This window comes from Toxotes jaculatrix, chromosome 4 (genome assembly GCF_017976425.1).
Source record: "Toxotes jaculatrix isolate fToxJac2 chromosome 4, fToxJac2.pri, whole genome shotgun sequence".
NCBI classification, from domain to species: domain Eukaryota; kingdom Metazoa; phylum Chordata; class Actinopteri; family Toxotidae; genus Toxotes; species Toxotes jaculatrix.
This window is the reverse complement of record NC_054397.1, coordinates 22,159,254-22,178,434: the sequence shown is the minus strand read 5'-3', so window position 1 is coordinate 22,178,434 and position 19,181 is coordinate 22,159,254. Positions and strand designations below refer to the sequence as shown.

The window sequence follows — 19,181 nt, the reverse complement described above, 5'->3', positions numbered from 1 at the left end:
GTATGAGAATTTATATCTTTTAAACGTACTTTTAACGCTGTTGTCATCTGCACCTTACTTTTGTCTTCCATTGTGTGAGTTGATTTAAAGCAGCAAAAAGTACATTCACAGTTTATTCACAGTTGCACCTCCATCACTGTGTGGTTCGGAGCTGCCACTAAGCAAGACAAGACCAGACTGCAGCGCACTGTGAGGACTGCTGAGCGTATCATTGGTGTCCCCCTGCCCTCTATCCAGGACTTGTACTCCTCCAGGACGCGAAAGAGGGCAGGGAACATCATGATGGACTCCTCTCACCCTGCACACAGACTGTTTGAACTGCTCCCATCAGGGAGGCGCCTCAGAGCCCTCCAGACCAGAACAAGCAGACACCGGAACAGCTTCTTCCCCACAGCAGTCACTATACTGAACAGTGCAGTTACAGTTAACAGATAACTTACATATTGCATACCTCATTTCATTTCTTTTTGTCTTATTTTATTCTCATATTTATTTTACTTTATTTATCTTCCAACCCCTTCAATCCACTCACTACTGGACTGGTACGCATTTCATGTTTCAATGTATATTACATATTTGTATATTTGTATATTTGGAAATATCTTATATAGACTTTTGTTTTTTATTTTTGGTTTCTACCACTAGAGAGACAACAACTGCCGGCAAAAAATTCCTTGTATGTGTTTGCATACTTGGCGAATAAAGCTGATTCTGATTCTGATTCTGATTCTGATTCTGATTATAATGCACTGACAATGGCCTCCTAACTGTTCAGCAGACAATGATGTGTGTTTGCATTTATGTGAGAAGAGGGCATTGAGTTCTCTTTTCATTTAAAGTGACAGAAGAAGTGTGAAAACACAGAAAATACGGTTCAGAAACCCAAGTTAACTGATGCAAAACAAATGATCAGAGACTGCATTGTGAGGCCACACACTTTGCCCGTGCCATGACCCATTAAACTCCTGAAATAAACCCAGTATGCTATATTTCTTAATCCCAAATTATCCAAAAATATGGAAGCACAAGATTTTTTAAAAATGAAGACGGAAAACAGTGATTAACACTGAAGTGGAAAAAGTCGAGTCTGGGCACCAGCTATAATAACCGTTCCGGATCACATGTGGCCCAGATGACCCTCTTGTCCCAACCCTGAGTCAGGGTGTGAGCAATGATCATGCTCCTGCGGCGTGTCCCAGGGCTGGTCCTCCTGCAGCCTCTCCTCCGGGAATGCTGATAAAAGGAGGGCAGGAAGAGTGCCGTGAGGACGGAGCGTATCCCGTCAGGTCATCCTGAGCACACTTCACCAGTTATCAGCTGTGAGTGTTTTATCTTTGACATTATTATCTCTGCACACTGACACCTAACGGGATGCTCTTCACACATTCAAGTTGTTTTTCTTGTCAGCCAGTTTCGTTTTCTTTTTTACGTCAGAGAGGAGTGAGGCATTAGGTTCTGCTTTTGTTTTGTGGAGTCTCTGCTGAAGCTGATGAAGGTCATTTGATCTGTGGCTTTCATAAATGGCTTATGATTCTTATTTAAAAGAAACACAGATGCAATGATATGCTTTGACAAGCTTGAAAGTGTGACCTCTGACCCTCTCAGCCTCATAGACATGGCTGCTTTGATTAGCTTCTATTAGCTGCAGCTGGGACATGTCAGCTTCAGGCTGCAGCCAATCACAAGTCACCTTTGGGCATAAAAAGCAAGAGATCAGGTTGTTGTTCAGTGAAGTGGGCAGGAAGGTGACAGGGAGCATAGGCTTCTGTGGTAGGCAAGAGTAGTGGTTTGTCACATGTTTTGTTCCTCTTCCGTTTGGTTATGCATGAGTTTCAGTTACTTTCAGTTATGTTGGAGCTGTTCTGCTGCTAACTGAATATCTGATTGTTGTTTTATTTGGGTTTTTTTTTCTTCTGTCTTTAAAGATGGAGCTCACATTGGTATCGATCTTAATCGCTGCCATCCCTGTGGCCTACTGCTATCCCACTGCCTTCCAAGACCTGGGGGAAAGTAGCAGTAAGTATTGTTTCACGTTGGCTTTGATGATGTCTTTTTTTCTTTTTCAGGGTGTGCTCCTCAGTCGTTCAGCTGTTAAGACTTTTTTTTTTGTTCCCGTACAGCAAACAGAACCTCCATTAAGTTCTTGGCTGTAGGAGACTGGGGTGGAGTGCCTTATCCACCCTATATCACCGCTGTGCAGAAGGCTACTGCTCGAGAAATGAGCAAAGTAGCAGAGCAGATGGGAGCTGACTTTGTTCTGGCCCTTGGCGATAACTTCTACTACAAAGGTGTGGACAGTGTGGATTCTCCTCGGTTTAAGGTCGGTTTAGAAAATCTATGACGTATTTAAAGAGTGAAAGGAAACATGATAAAGCGGTGTGTTGGATGCAATTTTTTTTTTTTTTTTACTCAGTTTCACATTTGAATCTTCCTGTCAGGACACTTTTGAGTCTGTGTACACTGCAAAGTCTCTCAGAATCCCCTGGTATGTGCTTGCTGGTAATCACGACCATGCGGGGAACGTTAAAGCCCAGATAGATTACAGCCACAAATCTGACAGATGGTAAGGGGCAACTTAAAAAAAGCTTTATCCTCAAACAGAATTAAGCTCAGACGTCTGGAATATGTTTAAACTGTTGATGGGGAAACTTTTAGTTGAATGTTGTTTTGCTCTGTTATCTCAGGAAATTTCCCTCTTATTATTATGAGCTGAATTTCCACATCCCCAACACTGGGAAGACCCTTACCATCATCATGCTCGACACCATAATGCTGTGCGGCAACTCTGACGACTACGTGGATGAGAAGCCCAGAGGTCCCCTGCGTGCGGTGGATGCCAACCGTCAGCTAACCTGGCTGCAGGAGAGACTGGCTCGGTCCAAGGCGGACTTCCTGTTGGTGGCTGGCCACTACCCCGTGTGGTCCGTGTCTGAACACGGGCCCACAGAGTGTCTGCTGCAGAGGCTTCATCCTCTGCTCCTCAAATACAAGGCCACTGCCTACCTCTGTGGTCATGACCACAACCTGCAGGTTGGTTCATGCAAAATGTTTAGTGAGTTTCTGGGATGAATCTTCAAAATTGACCTTTAATCCTTTCCTGTCTCTCTCCTCTACAGTACATTGAGGAGTCTGGTATAGGCTATGTGGTGAGTGGTGCTGGAAACTTCCTGGATCCCGACGTCCGTCACTGGAACCATGTCCCCAAAGGTTCTGTGAAGTTCTTCACCGGCCAAGCTTCAACTCTCGGAGGCTTTGTCCATGCAGAAGTCACAAAGAACAAGATGATTGTGACCTTCTTCCAGGCTAAGGGCACCTCTCTCTTTCGCACCGTCCTCTCTCAGAGGGAGTTTGAGTAGATGAGCTAGCAGGAACAGTTGAGTTGTGAGTCACATACAGTACCAGTCTGCAGTGTAGTTTGAGATCAAAGTAATGGCTGTTTAATCCAGTGTTTTTAAACTTTGGCATTAATATTTCAGTGTTTGATAATGTTTTAAAAGAGAATCATCTAGTTTTACATGTAAATTTATTGTATGATAAAAGAATAAATGTGGTTTGTAAAGAATATTTTTGTCAGCTTAATTATTTTTGTGGCCAACTGAAGTTTCTATGGGACTTCTCTCTTGTGATTTGCTTCTCTTGCTTATTGCTGGAGAGGTGGAGGGGAAGGCTCCTTTATGACTCCAGGACTCTCTTTGGACTCATGTTAAGATTTATCATGTTAAGATTATCAAAGTACTCCAGTGAAAGTTGTGAGTAAATCAATGCATGAATTACAAATGGAAATTGCTAATCTGGCATATTATTAGCATTGCAGGTGTTCTCAGTTTTGACCGACTTCTGAAAGCCTCTGGAATAAGATGACCAAGAAATTTGTTTAGCCATGTTCACCTGTCCCATCTGTCTATTCAGTCACACAGTTGTATCAGTATTTTAAATATGACTGGACAAACGCAGCAGCTTCTTTGTTCTCTGCTTGGTCAGTCAGGTGACAGTTTAATTTGCCGTGAGTATACGGAGCCATTTAAAAAAAATCCTATGGCTTGTATTTGCCCACCACCTTGCCTATTAATCCTGTAGTTATATGGTTTGGCAAAGCTAATCAGTACTTGGTTTAGAGCTGAGAGTGGACAGAACTGTTTCTTACATTTTGTCTTAGATGAGTTAAATACACACATACAAGGCTGAGCCCAGCAGAAAAAAATCCTGTTTATATTGTGTTAATTCTTCCCGTTATGTGTGTGAAAATGCATATATTTTAGAATTCAGTCATTTCTACGCTAATTTTACTACAATCAATAAATGTCACCAATCTGTTAATCATACTGTACATACAGTAGTTTTATGCTCATCATATCAGGGACACATATGCAGAATTGAAATGCTGACATGGCTGGATGCTGAAGGACAGGAGAGATCAAGACTTCCACAGTCACAGTTCTTTTGTCCGTCACAGAGAACCACCTGGCCTGCCAGCAGAGGATTAGGCTGGATGACAGCAGATTGGCAGTGACTGCGACCAGGATAAACTAATGACATTTAACCTGGGAGCAAAGTATAGACCAGAACAGACGGGTTTCTATTTTTTCTCACTTCTCTATTGCTTTACTGCCTCACTTATCTGTATAATGTAAGCAGATTTTTTGGGAGAATCTCACCTCTTAATTCTGCATAGTGAAAATTAATTTAATGTACTTTGCAAAATTAGAGCAACTAACCACAATATGTAGGTTTATAGGTTCAAAAATCCTCCAACAAGACAAAACACACAAATTCTAATTGTATGTTGTATGTTTCTCTTGACTTAACCAGTTTGTCTTCTGTAAGGTTGCTGACTGATGGCGAGTGCTGCCCTGATCCAATTAGGATGAGTTAAAGTCTGCTGGTGTCATGCATCGTCAGACTGAGAACTGGATGGACAGAACTGAGTCAATGCCAACAAGAAATCAGCCGAGGCTAAGCTGTCACCTGAGGATAAAGGACAGGTGAGCCTCACTTAACCCTGAGTGACGTAAACCCCCTCTAAAGCAGAGGAAAGCCAGGTCAGGTCAAACAGACTAATGACTAGATGCTATCTGAAATTACAGAAGTTATATGCATGTGTCCATTGATCTGTCACCTCCAGGGGTCCGGGGGGGTGGGGTGGGGGGGGGGGGGGGGGGGGGGCAATCAGTTAGCATCGAGTAAACAGTTTGAACTAAATTATCACCCTTTACTTTGAGTTTTAGCTCATTGTTTAGCGTAACTTTCAGCAGCAGCAGGCAGCTGTTTTCAGCACAGGAAGCTATAAAAACCCCTTGTACACCACTGCTCAACACCAAACGACAGACAGACACAGTTAGAGACTAGCTGGGGAACATAGTAGATCATAGTAGATCATAGTAGACCAAAAACAGAGCCATGAGAGATGGACTATGGATTTACACTCATCAGGCTTCCAGAAACACGATGCTCACTTCACAATTTTGCTGACCACATTAGATCTTTTCAGCCCAAACCCTCAGTCACAGGTCTAGATTCAGTTCATATGAGCAGCGTGTTTTTGGTTTGACCACCTGCCACCAGATGTCCAAAACTGCTGTACAGTAATCCTGTGCTCACATGTTCCACTTCAAAACCCAGACAACAGCTAATCCTAAAATGTCTTTTCACCCTGACGAACACAAATAAAAGGCTGATTTCACACTGCAAGCAGTCAGGCCTATGTTAGTAGTGTTTTCATCTGTTTGGTGATCAGACAGTTCATTATGCCATTACACCACACTGGAGTTTTTATCCCAATGATGGCCTACAGGAGATGTACAGGGGCTTTGCTTTGACCTCACTCCCCAACACAGACACAACAGTATGAAATCCTGAAACCCTCATACCTGTCAGTAGTTACCCTAAAAATTAAACAGAAGTTGTGATGTTATCACCCTGTAAATAAAACTCCATGGACAGACGATAAGAGTTAAGACATTACCAAAAATATAAGTCGCAGCCTCCTCAGACTGCACCATTTTATTGGGTTAACATGACATCTCTCTGTGGTCTGAAACCTTCTGGTGTATCACTTCCTCACAGCCTGGCCTTCTTTGAGTCTTTAATGGCTCCACCTTAAGCCCTAACCCCTCAGCTCCAGTGGGGGAGATCCTGTGCCACCAGTGTGTCTCCCAGTTTAGAGCTCTGACACATCCTGCCTAAGGAAATAGGATTAGCAAATCTCCTATCTTTCCACAGAAGCACCAAATGTGACATCGTCTTTTTCCAAAGAGCACAGAGGAAAAACTCAAGTACAGAAACCTGTAAGGAGCAGTGACCAAAATTGTTCTTACTTTGACAGAAAATTGTGTTTTCATTGAAAACCTCATCACCCATAGTAAGAAGCTGATAGAGAAAATTTGCTTTTAGTGTCTTTAAAGAACATAGGTTCTCCAGGAAGAACAGGTACCAGCAAAATATTGAAACTTCACTATGAAACTAATACTCGACTTTCTCATGATTGAATTTCACTTCCATTACCCTCCTCCACCTTTTCACTCTCCATCGTATGGCCGCATCCTTGCACCATGCACCTTACACAACCCCACAGCTTGTACAGCTGCAGTACCACTTACACTCAACACTACATCTGTGTATTTGTTTTCCCTTCAGGTTGTTGCAAGCATCAGCTCGTTGCCGACAATATGTTAAATGGTTTGCAACACAGTGTTGCTGTTTCCCTTTTAATGACCAGTCCCACTATGTGTCTATAATAATTGTCTATAATTGTGTGTATAATCTAAACAGCCCATTGTCATACAACAACCACATCTCACACACATCTCAGTCGTGTTGCTTCACACCTGCTGTGCTGAACTCTCCCTTCCTCATTCATCACTGACTCTGCTCTTCACTCAACAACTCTTCCCTTTTCAGACTCTATCACCGTCTCCCTCTGCACACACCCCTCAGCCTGGATCCAATCAATCCTGTCGTACGACCAGAATAACAAGGTAAGTTTCTGAAGTCCGTCCGCTCAGATTGAGCTGCTGCCGTCCGATTATCTAATTCCACGGCTCAAAAGTAATAAAAGGACGCTGTATTAAAGGCTAAGCTGCTCATCTAATCTTCTCTCCCTAATCTCCATCCCTCACTGAATACAGGCACTCTGGGTCCCACAGACAGAATGAGCAATGTTGCCTCAAGGAGAGTTCAGCCAAAATCACAAAAAAATAAAAATAATAATAATAATAATAGAAGAGATTATCTTAATACATTGTTTGTCAGGCAAGAGAGAGTAAAGGTGGAATAATCTCCTTTACAGATTTGGGCGCTGACAGAGAAAAAATGTGCTGACACCGTGTGTTTGTGATGCCACAGCCTTCGTGTGCTTTTAATATCCCCGGATTTCTGTATCTCAGCCAATAGCCTGCTTAAAATGGACCCTGAAATCTGTCTTTTTGAGTTGTGTAACAGTGTGTGTTTTTTTTTTATATCAACAAGCAAAAACAGAGAATTTCATGCCTTCTGCCGTTACATTCTAAATAGTTTAACCAATACGACTTGAATGAATCATATAAAAGGCCATAATGCAGTTCCTGAATGACACTTGTGTTACTTTAGGATTTTCTGCAATTTAAAAATCTTTTCTAAAATAGAGAGGTGAAGGTAATCATTCTATTTCTGAGGCTTGCTTGTTTTGTTTTTTTTAATTAATCTTATGGACACTGTAGCTGTCCTCAAAAGGTATCACACAGTCACCTTAAAGCGGTCACCTCCGCTAATTGAATTAACTTCACCCTATTAGTTAGTAAGTTAGGCCGATCCTCCTAAAGACTGGAAATATATTTAGTATCAGAATAAGACTGAGACACGTTAGAAAGTGTTATCTTAGTAGACACCGGTTTTAAACTTTATTTGACACAAGAATTTGACACAAACCTCCTGTAATGTGCACACTGCTGTCTTCATTATTTCTCTTCAGGTATTCATACTCTGAGAAACACGGAAGCCTTAAGACATTATTTTCCCTGGACTGTAGTTAATGCAACACCCACGTTCATGGCTAAATATGAGCTAACTGTGACTTTGTATTATTTCATGCTGTATATGGTCACAAGCTCCTAATAACTCAACTGCTTCTGAGGTTTGTTGAATCAGGCAAAGATCCTACATCTAAACAAATGTAACAGCTTGGACTGACGTAACAAGTGAGAAGGAAAATAACCATTATGCTAACTTGGCACAAATCCACTGGGAAAATTAACAAGTAAAGGCTGTCCCACGCAGTATGCCAGGCTCTGTCTCAACTCAGATTATGAGAAAATTTAATGTTTTGTCTTGGTCAAGTACAGAGATCAGTCCCTGCAACAGCAGTAAATCCACTCGTCCAGACTGACCTTGATCGCTGCTTGTTTTCATTTATCGTTTGTCTCTGCAGGTCATATGATGCTGCTGGTTCACTGATGTGCAGAGAGCTTTCCTAGAAATTGTTTTCAATGTTTTCCAACCCCTTTATTGGGTAGGCGGGTAAAAGGTGTTTCAGAGGTGGAAACAAGGAGCGAAAGAAGCTCAACTAAAGAAGAAACCCAAAGCAGGGGGGAAAGAAAAAGAAGAAACAGTCAAGATTCACCATGTGAAAACTGCCTTGGACCTTTTCCCTCATGCATCACTCTCCTTCGGGATTGGCTGATTGTAGGACGGGCTGCCGATGTTGATAGAGCTGGGGAGAAATGAGGGTATGTACGGGATGACGGACATCAGAGGGCTGGACAGAGGGCTCTCATTTGGTGGTGTCATGGGGATGATGACGTCGTCCTGGTCCCACACGTGAAATGCATTTGGGTGTGAGTGACTGAGGGCAGGTGGCATGTGCAGAGGGCTGACTCCCTCCACCTCTCCGTCTTTTTTCAGGTCATCATCGACTGGGCCCAGCAAACAGTCTGTGGAAGGACAGAGGAGGAGAGATAAGAACTTTATTACACAACAAGCTATTCCCACCATCTTTATAAAACTCCTTTGTTGTCTTGTTTAAGTACCACACATATTAATTGTTACAGAACATTTCACTTGCTGTGGGTACCATTACTCCAGCAGCTTTTCCCATTTCCAACAGAAATGACTTAGAAAAATTAAGTTGTTCTTCTATTTTCACTTTTTTGTTTGTACTACAGCAGGCGAACCTTATTTACACTGGGTTTTACACAGCTTCAACACAGCAAAATCAAAGAGTGCCTTACAATGTGTCTTAATCTCCATTTTCAGTGTTTTGTAACATTTAAAGCAAAAGAAAATTGCCAACTAAACATTATGATCAGCATAAATGATACAAAAGTGAAAATGAGATGTGGTGGCAAAATAACATACACCCAGGATTTTAGTAAAAGATGCAATTAATTTTTGAATGGTGATGCAAATTCAACTATGAATCAATACTGGATTAGAGACTGAATGTTGATGTAAAACATGTTATACACCCCTGATATTTATTTACTTCAGCAAAGTGAGTACAGATGCTTCATACATTTGCTACTCTTGCTCCAATGACAGACTCTAGCTGTAGAAATACTCTTCACATATAATAAATACTGGAATGACTCAGTAACACAGGACAGGTCTAGAAACACATGAAACAGATATTTTTTTTACTTGTCTGCATTAGAAGTTGGCTACTTCATGAATACATTTATGCTACAGTATACTATGAGGAGTGATGTATCTCTAATGGACTTGAGTACCTGTTATGTCCAGCATGAGGTCTTTGATGAGGTGACCCACAATAGCGTAAGCAACAGCAACCACAACCAGGGCGGCCATCAGGAGGTAGAGAACAGCCTTGGGTAACTGAATGAGGTCCCTGGGTGGAGGCTTGTACTCCTTGTACATAGGCTCCACGTTGTGAACCAAGAACTGGAATGACTGTCCTCCTTCGTCAGTGTAGTTAAAGCTGTCCATATTCCCAGAGTAGGAGCCTCCAGTGAGTACTGAGTTATTCCATTATAATCAAAACTGAAAAATTTGATTTGTCCACTTGCTGAGCTGTCACTCCCTAAAATGCAGAGAAGCAGAGTCAAGGTAAGTGAAGTGAGTTAAGTGAAATGAAGTGTGAAACACATATATTCAAATAACCATTAGAACGTACTTTTTTATTTACTTTATCTTTACTTTTATCTACTAAGGTATACAGAGCTACCTTTCTGACACTTAAGCCACATGAAAATAGGCCAGTCAATAAATTCACCCACCTGTCAAGACCAAGTTTTTGCAGCTTCCAGATTAAACACATTCTTTCCCTAACATTTTTCTACATAATTATTAATTACATTACTTAGTATTATGTGCTACCATCATTTCATCCTGCACCAAACATCAGGACGTCAGGACTTTTCAGACAGCCTGTGAGCCTCTCCGCTGTGTGCTGCATCCCCTCTGCAGAAATAATCCAGACTGTGGGCGGTGACATGGAGAGGAAGGGAAGGATTACACTTCCAATCACAGCAACGATCAATCGGTCCCTCATCCCATTCCCATCCTATCCCACACAGCAGATTACTTAATCCACAGCAAACAATCTGAGCGAGTGCTTTCTCCCCTATAATGCTCACATATACTACCCACCCACACACATACATACATGCAAAGAAAAGAGAGAGAAAAAAATCACAATCTATGCCAAGGAATTTTCTGTTGTTTTGTGGTCATCAGAAATAAATCCTTCATGAAATGACTTCCTGACTGAAAAAGTTGAATTTAAATCCTGCTCCACTTTCATATTTATCTCTGTATTTACTACTTTAATGTAATTTCTCATGGTCTACCACAGGTCACTGTAAAAATCTGATCCACCATGAGGTTTTCTGTCCATGTGGGGGCTATAATGGACGAATTAGAAAACACTGGTGAAAATGCACGTTTGTACTGACAATTTTGAGGAACCTGTAATTTGAGTATTTCTATTTTGATCTTTACTCTTCTACTGCTCTACATTTAAGAGGAAATATTGCACTTTATACTCTTATACATTAATTTGACAGCTAGTTAGTTATTTTGCAGACTGAAACTTTAATCCAACATGTATCAGTTTAGAAATTATGATGAGTTGTAACAGATTAACCTACCCGGAAGTAGTCCAATAATAAAAATTATATTTAAAATATCATAAAACAACGATTTAAAAGAAGCCATAGGGTGTAGCATAATGACTTTTTATGAATTACAACAACTTTTCCTTGTAATGGAGTATTTTCCTTCTTCTACAGCTACTTGTCAGGTAAGAACACCTCCTCACTTTAATCATAGACTAGGTTATGTACAGTTCGTGATTTTAGCAACATAACCTTAAAATACTAAAAAAAAAAAAAGCAGATTTTGATTTGTTAAACATAAACATAAAAAAGAAATATGGTATTAGCTTGCAGGAGCATTTAGCTGCATTTACAGCTAGCTTAGCGCTACAGCTAGCTTAACGCTACAGCTAGCTTAACGCTAGCTGTAAATGAAAAAATTATCAACTAAGCAGCTAAAAAAACTAAAAAAAAAACTATTCATTCTGTTTTAAGGCAGTCAGATGGCTTTTTCCTCTAGTGATGCTGTTAATGTAGTTGTGATGTTTTCCTTTTTAAAAAAAAAAAAAAAAATCCAACACAGATTTAGTCCAGCACAGTCAACCAGATGAAAATGGATTTTTTCTTTGAGGACCTCACATTTCCATCCACCTCCCACTCCACTCCCAAGAACGGACATGAAGATTCACAGATGGTAACATTTAATCATCCAAAGACAGATTACCAAAATATGACATTTCTAGTGTGAAAGCAAAATATGGGTTTGTGGGAGTAAAATACTCCTGAAAACACCTTAAGAACAAGGTCCATGTGTTGTGTGAACAAGTTATCATCCTCTGAAAACAAGCTGTAGCAGCATGATATGTACTGTTTTGTTTCAATCATGAATTGATGACATGAGTATTATAAATTTTAAAGATCACTTGTTCACACAAAATATACATTTTGTTCTCTCAAGATCAAACTTTTCTTTTTAATCTTTGAAATCATACTTGTACAGTAAATTTTTGCTGCTTAGCCATTGCTTATCTGATGATAGTGCAAGAGTTTACAGCTGTTTGTCACTGTCCTTGGCAATAGACAGAAGACACAGACTGTAACTCATCCATAGGGAAGTCCTCAAGTGTGAGCTTGACTGACATTCAAGAGCATCATACCAGGTACACGACCACCTGCAGACCAATGTATGCACTGAAATAATAATTCTTGTTGTGGTATGTTAGGTTATATTTGTTTTCCTGAAGCCAAATTCCGATTTTATGTCAACATTTGTATGCTAATATCTATTTTAGCTCATGCATAGACGACATCAGCAGAAAAGTGCAGGAACTGGTGGAGAAGATTAACAGCAGCCGCACCAGTGACCAGAAAGTGATCGACAGCTTTCAGGAGAAATTAGTGGAGAAGGTACAAAACGTATTCACTACATCTGGTCCTACTCAGTACAGTGTTGTTTGTCTGGTCAACTGCTGTGTACATACTTACCAAATACTCCTTTAGAGACTTTCATAATTGGCTTGAATATAGTTAACGTGTTAAGTGCATATCCTGGACTACCCCTACCCACAAAAGGTTCAGATCTGGTCATTTATCAGATTGTTGTCCTCCCCCAGATGACAGAGGCGTGCCAGAAGATGAAGGAGCACATGTACACCGTCTATGAGGAGAACAGTAATGAGATGCAGGTGAAGCTGCAGGAGTTGTCTGAGGTGCTGGAGAACTGCACTAAGCTCAACAATGAGCTCCTGAAGGCCATCCAGGCTCTGGCAAGTCTCAGAGAGGGTCTGGCCATTAACCAGACATTAGAATCCCTGTAAAGTACTTATTGTTCTGATGTCCATCTGATTTTGTACTGATTAATGTGCTATTCTGATTAAGTTTATGTGTTCTTGTGTTTATTATTCTGTTGAGTATTCAGAATAGTTCACTTTGTCTGTCTGAATGTTGGAGTGGATAAGATTACTGATTTTGGTTTCCTCTTTCTTCTTCCTCTTTTTCCAAGAACACATGGTTGTCTGTGTCTCTGTCGTTCAGGTTACAGCTCACTATTTGCAGTCAGGGAATACGAAAACAAAAGTTGAAAACATGTTTTATTTATGTTCAGTTCGATTACCTGTTGATACAATAAATAAAACTACAGATACCCAGAACTCAGTAAACCAAATCATTTGCTTCTGTGGCAAATACACATTTTATTTGTTATGTCTTGCCCAGTTGTGTACTTTCATATTCCACCAAACCAGAGATGTGTTAACTCTACTAGCCACCCACACCATAACAATCTTTACAACAGATGAGAATTTAATTTGATTTGATTTACAGGTTGAATCAGATTTTACAGGCCATTAAGGGGTTTGCACATTCAGCATGTCACCTCCACTTACCTGTATCTTCCTACTCATTTAAAACCATTTATTTACATACTATTCAATTATCACACATAAACCAAATCATAATGCCACATTTACAAGTAACATTTTATGTTTCATAAATGCCTGAAGTATATTTCAGGCATTTTAACTGTGCAAATGTCTCATAGCTCAGTTGGACCCAGTGAAAGACAGAGGGGGTTAAAGATGGTTCCCCTCAGTTGTTTGAAAACGTATCTTATCTTGTGATGAGGTATTTGTGATTGTGGTATACCACCAGGCAAAGCTCCCCATGTGAGGCAGATTAATTGCACCTCACGTTTCTACAAAAATAATTTTTCCCAATGAGGCTGTGTTTCTCAGAGAACAAATGGACAGGCAGCACAGTACTATTCCACATCAAGTCCATTTCAAGAAGAGAGTGGAAAAGCTTTACTTCCCAACAGTGAAAGACTGCAGTCCAGTGATGGCTCTGCCCAGGATCAAGGCATGAATGTCATGAGTTCCTATAAAAACAACCATAAAACATAATGAGCAAGTTAACTTTACAAGTAAAGATATTTTGGTTATCAGTCAGAAATTACGGTATTACACAGAAACGTATATGTTTCTGTGTTATCTTTCTGAACTTACTCAGCCCTGTTTTTTTTTATTAAAAGTTGTTATTTAAAAAAACAAGTTAATTAATATTTACTTAAACCATGTGCTTTCAAATTTGACTAAAAGTTGACAGATGTCTGAAAACATACAAGGGTTAATATTTAATAATCTGTGCACTGCTGACCTCTGGTGGCAGACCTACATTACTGCAGATAAATCTTGAAACCATTTTAACTATTAAGCTGCTGGTACTTTTGAAAATGTTTAACATTAAAGTGTAGACATAGCAACTTGTTTGTGCCTACCTTCGTATGTGTTGACAGCCTCCAGGTTCATGACGTGACGGATAATGTGGTACTCATCTGCGATGCCATTTCCTCCCAACATGTCCCTGGCTTGTCTAGCAATATCCAAAGCTTTGCCACAGCTATTCCTCTTCAGCATGGAGATCATCTCTGGTGCTGCTCTATTAGGAGAAGAGAGTAGAAGAGAGGACCAGTGGCTAACAGAGACCAAATTAAACATGAAACGAATTTAAAGTCAGAAAGAGAAGACTCACTTCTTCTGATCAATAAGTCTTCCCAGGGCTAGACATGACTGCAGACCGATAGTGATCTCTGTCAGCATGTCAGCCATCTTCTTCTGCATCAGCTGGTTCCTGGCCAGTGGCACCCCAAACTGGATTCTGATTGGAGGACAGAAAGACATGAAAAGCGATCCTTCTCTAGAGGAAGCTGAGGCTGGCATAACATGAGGAGACACTCTGGATATATGCAGTACGATACCACTGACGTTAACACATTTTTTAATGGATTTTTATTTTGTTATGTCTTTTGTTTGACTTTCATGCACACACACACACACACACACATACACACTATAAACAGAATATCATGTACCTGTCCAGAGTGTACTGTCGGGCAGCGTGGAAGCAGAATTCGGCAGCTCCCAGAGCTCCCCAGGCAATACCATACCGGGCGTTGTTGAGACAGCCAAAGGGACCCTGGTCACAAAGGTCAACAACAAAAGAAATATAAGATATTAGCACACAGTGACATTAACGTTGTTATATCAAAGTTAATTTAATTAACTTCTTATGAGAGAGCAGCCACTTACAGCCAGACCAGAGACGTTGGGAAGCAGGTTCTCCTGGGGAACCTCCACTTCATCCATCAGGATCATGCCAGTAGCAGACGCCCTAAGCGAGAACTTGCCCTCAATTTTGGGGGTGGCAAAGCCCTTCATTCCACGCTCCAAGATGAAACCCCTCACCCTGCTGTCCTCACACTTGGCCCAGACCACCGCAATGTCTGCCACAGGGGAATTTGTGATCCTGGCAGAGGAAGGAGAGTGAAAAACAACAAACAAAGAAAAAAAAAAGATGGATGAATGAATGAATTTTCAACCTAACTGTACTTTATATAGTTTTCTTCCCATGTCAAAATTCACAAGTGCAACTTATGACTACATCACTGAAATCATCTTCAGTTCATCATCTATCGATTTGTCTTGAGGCTTGCGAGAAAACACTCCATCAGACGGTCCAGTGCTTCTTGTATGTGTCTGTCCACCTACCAGGTCTTGGCTCCACTGATGGTGAATGTACCACTGGATGGGTTGTACTTGGCCTTGGTCTCCATGCTGCTGGGATCACTGCCATGGTTAGGCTCTGTCAAGCCAAAGCAGCCCAAGATTTCTCCACGAGCTGCAGGAAAAAAGCACACACACCAGATAGACTATGGTAAAAGTATCTTGAGCTTCAACTTTGGCACTTGAAATGTCAATAAATGGGTTTCTTACCAAGCCTTGGCAGGTACTTCTCCTTCTGAGCTTCTGTGCCGTAAGCATTGATTGGGTGCATGACCAGTGAAGACTGGACACTCATGACTGACCGATACCCACTATCCACTCTCTCAACCTCTCTGGCAATCAAACCATATGCCACATAACTGGTGCCAGCACAGCCGTACCCTGCAGGGTAAACAGAAACAAATGTAAGGTCCAGCAAATGATCCTACACAGTGAGGCGACTTAACATGACAAAAAAAAAAAAAACGTGGCACTCTGACAAAGCAAAGTAAAAAAACATAGAAAAAAAAGGAACATGAAGAGCTAATGTAAACGTTACTGTAAAAAAAAATGTGGTTATGTACATAATGTAGTTTTGTTGTTGTTTACCTTTAATAGTCGGGCCTAGGACGCCCAACTCTCCCATTTCTGAGACAATCTCACGGTGGAAATCTGTAGCACGGTGCATGTTGGGAAATAGAAGGTCATGATCAAATATTTAGCAGAAACTCAACAGTTTGTACGCACATTTAACAAGCAAAACCTGTAACTTAATTATTCTGTACCATGATGAGATTTTCTTGAAAGTTAATAAATGTCTCAAAGACAAAGTTTCCTCTGGGTATTTGATCCATATAGATGATCTATACAGTGTAACCCACAGGTAAAAACCCTATGCTTTGATCATGGATGTGTGTGTTTAGCTCACGTTCATGTCTATTGGCCATGAGGACGCGGGGCATGAGTTTCTCCTGGCAGTAGTCGCGGAAGGAATCCCGGATCATGATCTCCTCCTCTGTCAGCTGACCGTCCAGATCCAGAGCGTCCCGCCAGTTGAATGGCACCTTGGCTGAGGGTCAAAATATGTGCACACACTGTGGTTATGTCACCATCATATGTGGTAACAGATCGTGTGAAGGAGTCTGGGCAGACCAGGAATAATAAATAACTAAAATGTCACTTACCTGCCTTTGCTGGTTTCTTGACTTCTTCAGCATCTAAAGGGAAGAAAAGTGTGGAGTCATGTGGATTATACATTATACATTAGTACACTCTCTTATACAAATTTAAACTTAATTTGGTTTTCACCTCCTGTGTTCTTTTATTTTTTTATACACCAATGAAGACAGTGTTTACCACATTAAGAGGCTTACTTATTTCCCTAATGACTGTCACTCCAAACTTGATCTTACCATCCTTTCTCTATGATTAAAAAGTTAATGAAGAATTTCAAAAGTACCTTTGTGAGCTGCAGCAGCTGTGCCCTGGGCTCTGGACGCTGTGACAGCAGCACATTTTTGGCTGCTGGAGAGCAGACGGGTGACAGCACTTCTGAGAGCCATATGTTGACTGAACTAGAGCAAAAGAAGAGAAAATATATATTAAAGTTGTGACAGTTTTAATATCACAGTGTAAGTACTGTGATATTTTACAGTTAAAGGCACATTTTTATGGAGCATTGCAGCAGGTTTAGTGGCCAGACCAGTGAAAATCAGGCAAGTGTAAAGCACAATAAAAACACTTGTGCTGACATTATTAATTATTATTACTATATCATTATCACTCCATGCAGGGCAAACAGTAGGGTTTTGGGTATTGATGTGGTACTGGGTTAGAATAATATTTAAAATCTTTTTTCAGGAACCTGCAGCCTGTTAATTATGTTTTACACGTTTCAGAACAAACGAGCATACTGTCCTATGAGCAGTGTTTCACGCAGTTAGAGCAGAATGTAAACAAGTAAACATTTAGTGACTCAGGACTTAGGATACCTCTTCCTAAACATCCACTTGTACAGTACCTTTTTCCTCTCGGTGGGTTTATCAGGTGATCCGGTGAATTTGCAGCGGGGATATGAGCGAAGAGTTACTTAAGTAATGTTTCTCCCGGTGATACGTCACATGGATACGTAACGCCAGAAGTGGGAGCTCCGCTCCGCCATGACAGGTGAGGCAACAGACACTACAGCGTATACAGTGTAGATGCAAGACTCGAAGCTGTACAACACATGGAGGTTACACAACTACCTTTGACTTCCTGTTCCCGCTGTAGGAAATTAGTATGTTGACTAAACTAGGGGAGTTTGCCCTTTGGGCATGTTTGGACTCGGTTCCCATGTCCTGGATATCGTACTGTTTAATTTACAGTAGGGATGTGAATTAAATTTGCGAAACATGCCCTCACTCAAAATGGTGTTCATGCCGTGCCATACAGTCGGGGTGTGTGGAGGGTGTCGGCCCACGCCTTTCCAGCTCATTGGCTGGTAAAATAAGGAGTCGTGTACAGAATGTGTGAGCGTGTGTACCCAGATTTTGCAAGTGACATTGCTGCTGGCAGGCTTTTTACAAAGTGGTATGCCTCCTCAAGAGGCACCTCTGCAGATGACAGGAGATATATTCACTCATAGGTGGCACTAAGAATATAACGTTACCGATTCTTGCCTTGTTGCATTGTGTCATTTTAAAGACTTTTTAGTTCTTAGAAGACTTTTAAGTTCTTGTGTATAAGTTAACCATAAACATGTTTTCCCTCTTTTTTGACTCAGTCTGGTATGAAGTTCATACCAGACTCATTACAGATATTTATGTTTACTTCCAGTAGAAACATCAGCTTGAACATGAAGCCTTCATCAGCAGCAGCAACAAGCAACAGAGAGGAAAGAAAGAAAATTGCTGTCACAGCACATGAGAAGGCCAGGAAGCAGGAAGGTGAGGGGGGTGGTGGAGTGTGCACATCTGGGTGACTCACCCCTGATCTGTGTGCTGCTTGACTGCCTCCAACAACCATATTTATATGTTTACATAGAATTATCTTCAACGTGTTTGCTTGTGTGTGCATTTTCTAGGAGTAGAGGCCTGTTTTTGAGCCAGTGCTTGGCCTGGATCTGACTCTTGATGCTTGGGTGACGCACTCAACACCAGTCACCTCTATGCTGTTAAAGTGAAGTCAAGAATGGTTGAGAGCATAAACATTTCTGCAAAGATCAATGGAAACAACATTAGATGCAGGATTTCCAGGTGTAACTTTGGTTGAGGTAAATGGTGAATGGTTGCAGCTCACCACCACATAACTATCTCCTGTTATATTTGTGGGTTTTTGCACAAAGATTGTGAATTTCTCCACCTCGTTTGTGTCTGGTTGACAGAGTTTGAGAGCAAATATGTAGCCCTGAGCTCCTCTGAGGATCTCTGGAAGGAGCACTATAAGCTGTCCATCCCTGAATCTGCCCCACCTGTGTTCTTGGGTTGTTATGACAACAACAGCCGCCACAGTGGATGCTTAGGTGGCACACAAGGAGAGGACCTATGTGTACCATGTACTGTATCAGTTCTCAGGTAAGAAAAAGGTTGAATTGAGCCCAGTTGGTTGTCTTTCAGTCTTAAAACCACTGGAATCTTTA

The 19,181-nt window shown here is 41.1% G+C and overlaps 3 protein-coding genes and 1 long non-coding RNA gene across 5 annotated transcripts; 3 read left to right on the top strand and 1 right to left on the bottom strand.

The window, feature by feature from the left end:
- Positions 1 to 1,244: 1,244 nt before the first annotated feature.
- Positions 1,245 to 3,559, top strand: acp5a (acid phosphatase 5a, tartrate resistant). Of its 2 annotated transcripts, none has more exons than XM_041035251.1 (6): positions 1,245 to 1,319; positions 1,926 to 2,016; positions 2,121 to 2,320; positions 2,439 to 2,563; positions 2,685 to 3,030; positions 3,117 to 3,559. In XM_041035251.1, exons 2-6 carry the CDS (start codon positions 1,926 to 1,928, stop codon positions 3,354 to 3,356), a joined length of 1,002 nt encoding a protein of 333 aa, XP_040891185.1. In that variant the 5' UTR covers positions 1,245 to 1,319; the 3' UTR covers positions 3,357 to 3,559. The 2 variants fall into 2 exon arrangements, with proteins under 2 accessions (XP_040891185.1, XP_040891183.1); XM_041035249.1 differs by lacking the exon at positions 1,245 to 1,319 and adding an exon at positions 1,714 to 1,770.
- An 8,078-nt stretch (positions 3,560 to 11,637) lies between these two features.
- On the top strand, positions 11,638 to 12,841 carry syce2 (synaptonemal complex central element protein 2). Its single transcript, XM_041035319.1, has 4 exons — positions 11,638 to 11,718; positions 12,105 to 12,184; positions 12,317 to 12,431; positions 12,638 to 12,841. Exons 1-4 carry the CDS (start codon positions 11,638 to 11,640, stop codon positions 12,839 to 12,841), a joined length of 480 nt encoding a protein of 159 aa, XP_040891253.1.
- Positions 12,842 to 13,108: 267 nt separating this feature from the next.
- Positions 13,109 to 17,664, bottom strand: gcdha (glutaryl-CoA dehydrogenase a). Its single transcript, XM_041036206.1, has 12 exons — positions 17,583 to 17,664; positions 17,022 to 17,136; positions 16,747 to 16,779; positions 16,491 to 16,631; positions 16,172 to 16,234; positions 15,794 to 15,964; positions 15,569 to 15,698; positions 15,110 to 15,326; positions 14,893 to 14,996; positions 14,553 to 14,678; positions 14,299 to 14,459; positions 13,109 to 13,899 (listed from the first exon to the last, which is right to left on the bottom strand). Exons 2-12 carry the CDS (start codon positions 17,122 to 17,124, stop codon positions 13,826 to 13,828), a joined length of 1,323 nt encoding a protein of 440 aa, XP_040892140.1. The 5' UTR covers positions 17,125 to 17,136; positions 17,583 to 17,664; the 3' UTR covers positions 13,109 to 13,825.
- A 470-nt stretch (positions 17,665 to 18,134) lies between these two features.
- LOC121181132 lies at positions 18,135 to 19,003 on the top strand. The gene is made up of 3 exons (XR_005893989.1): positions 18,135 to 18,188; positions 18,380 to 18,489; positions 18,627 to 19,003. It is a non-coding gene; the product is annotated as an uncharacterized LOC121181132 (long non-coding RNA).
- Positions 19,004 to 19,181: the final 178 nt, after the last annotated feature.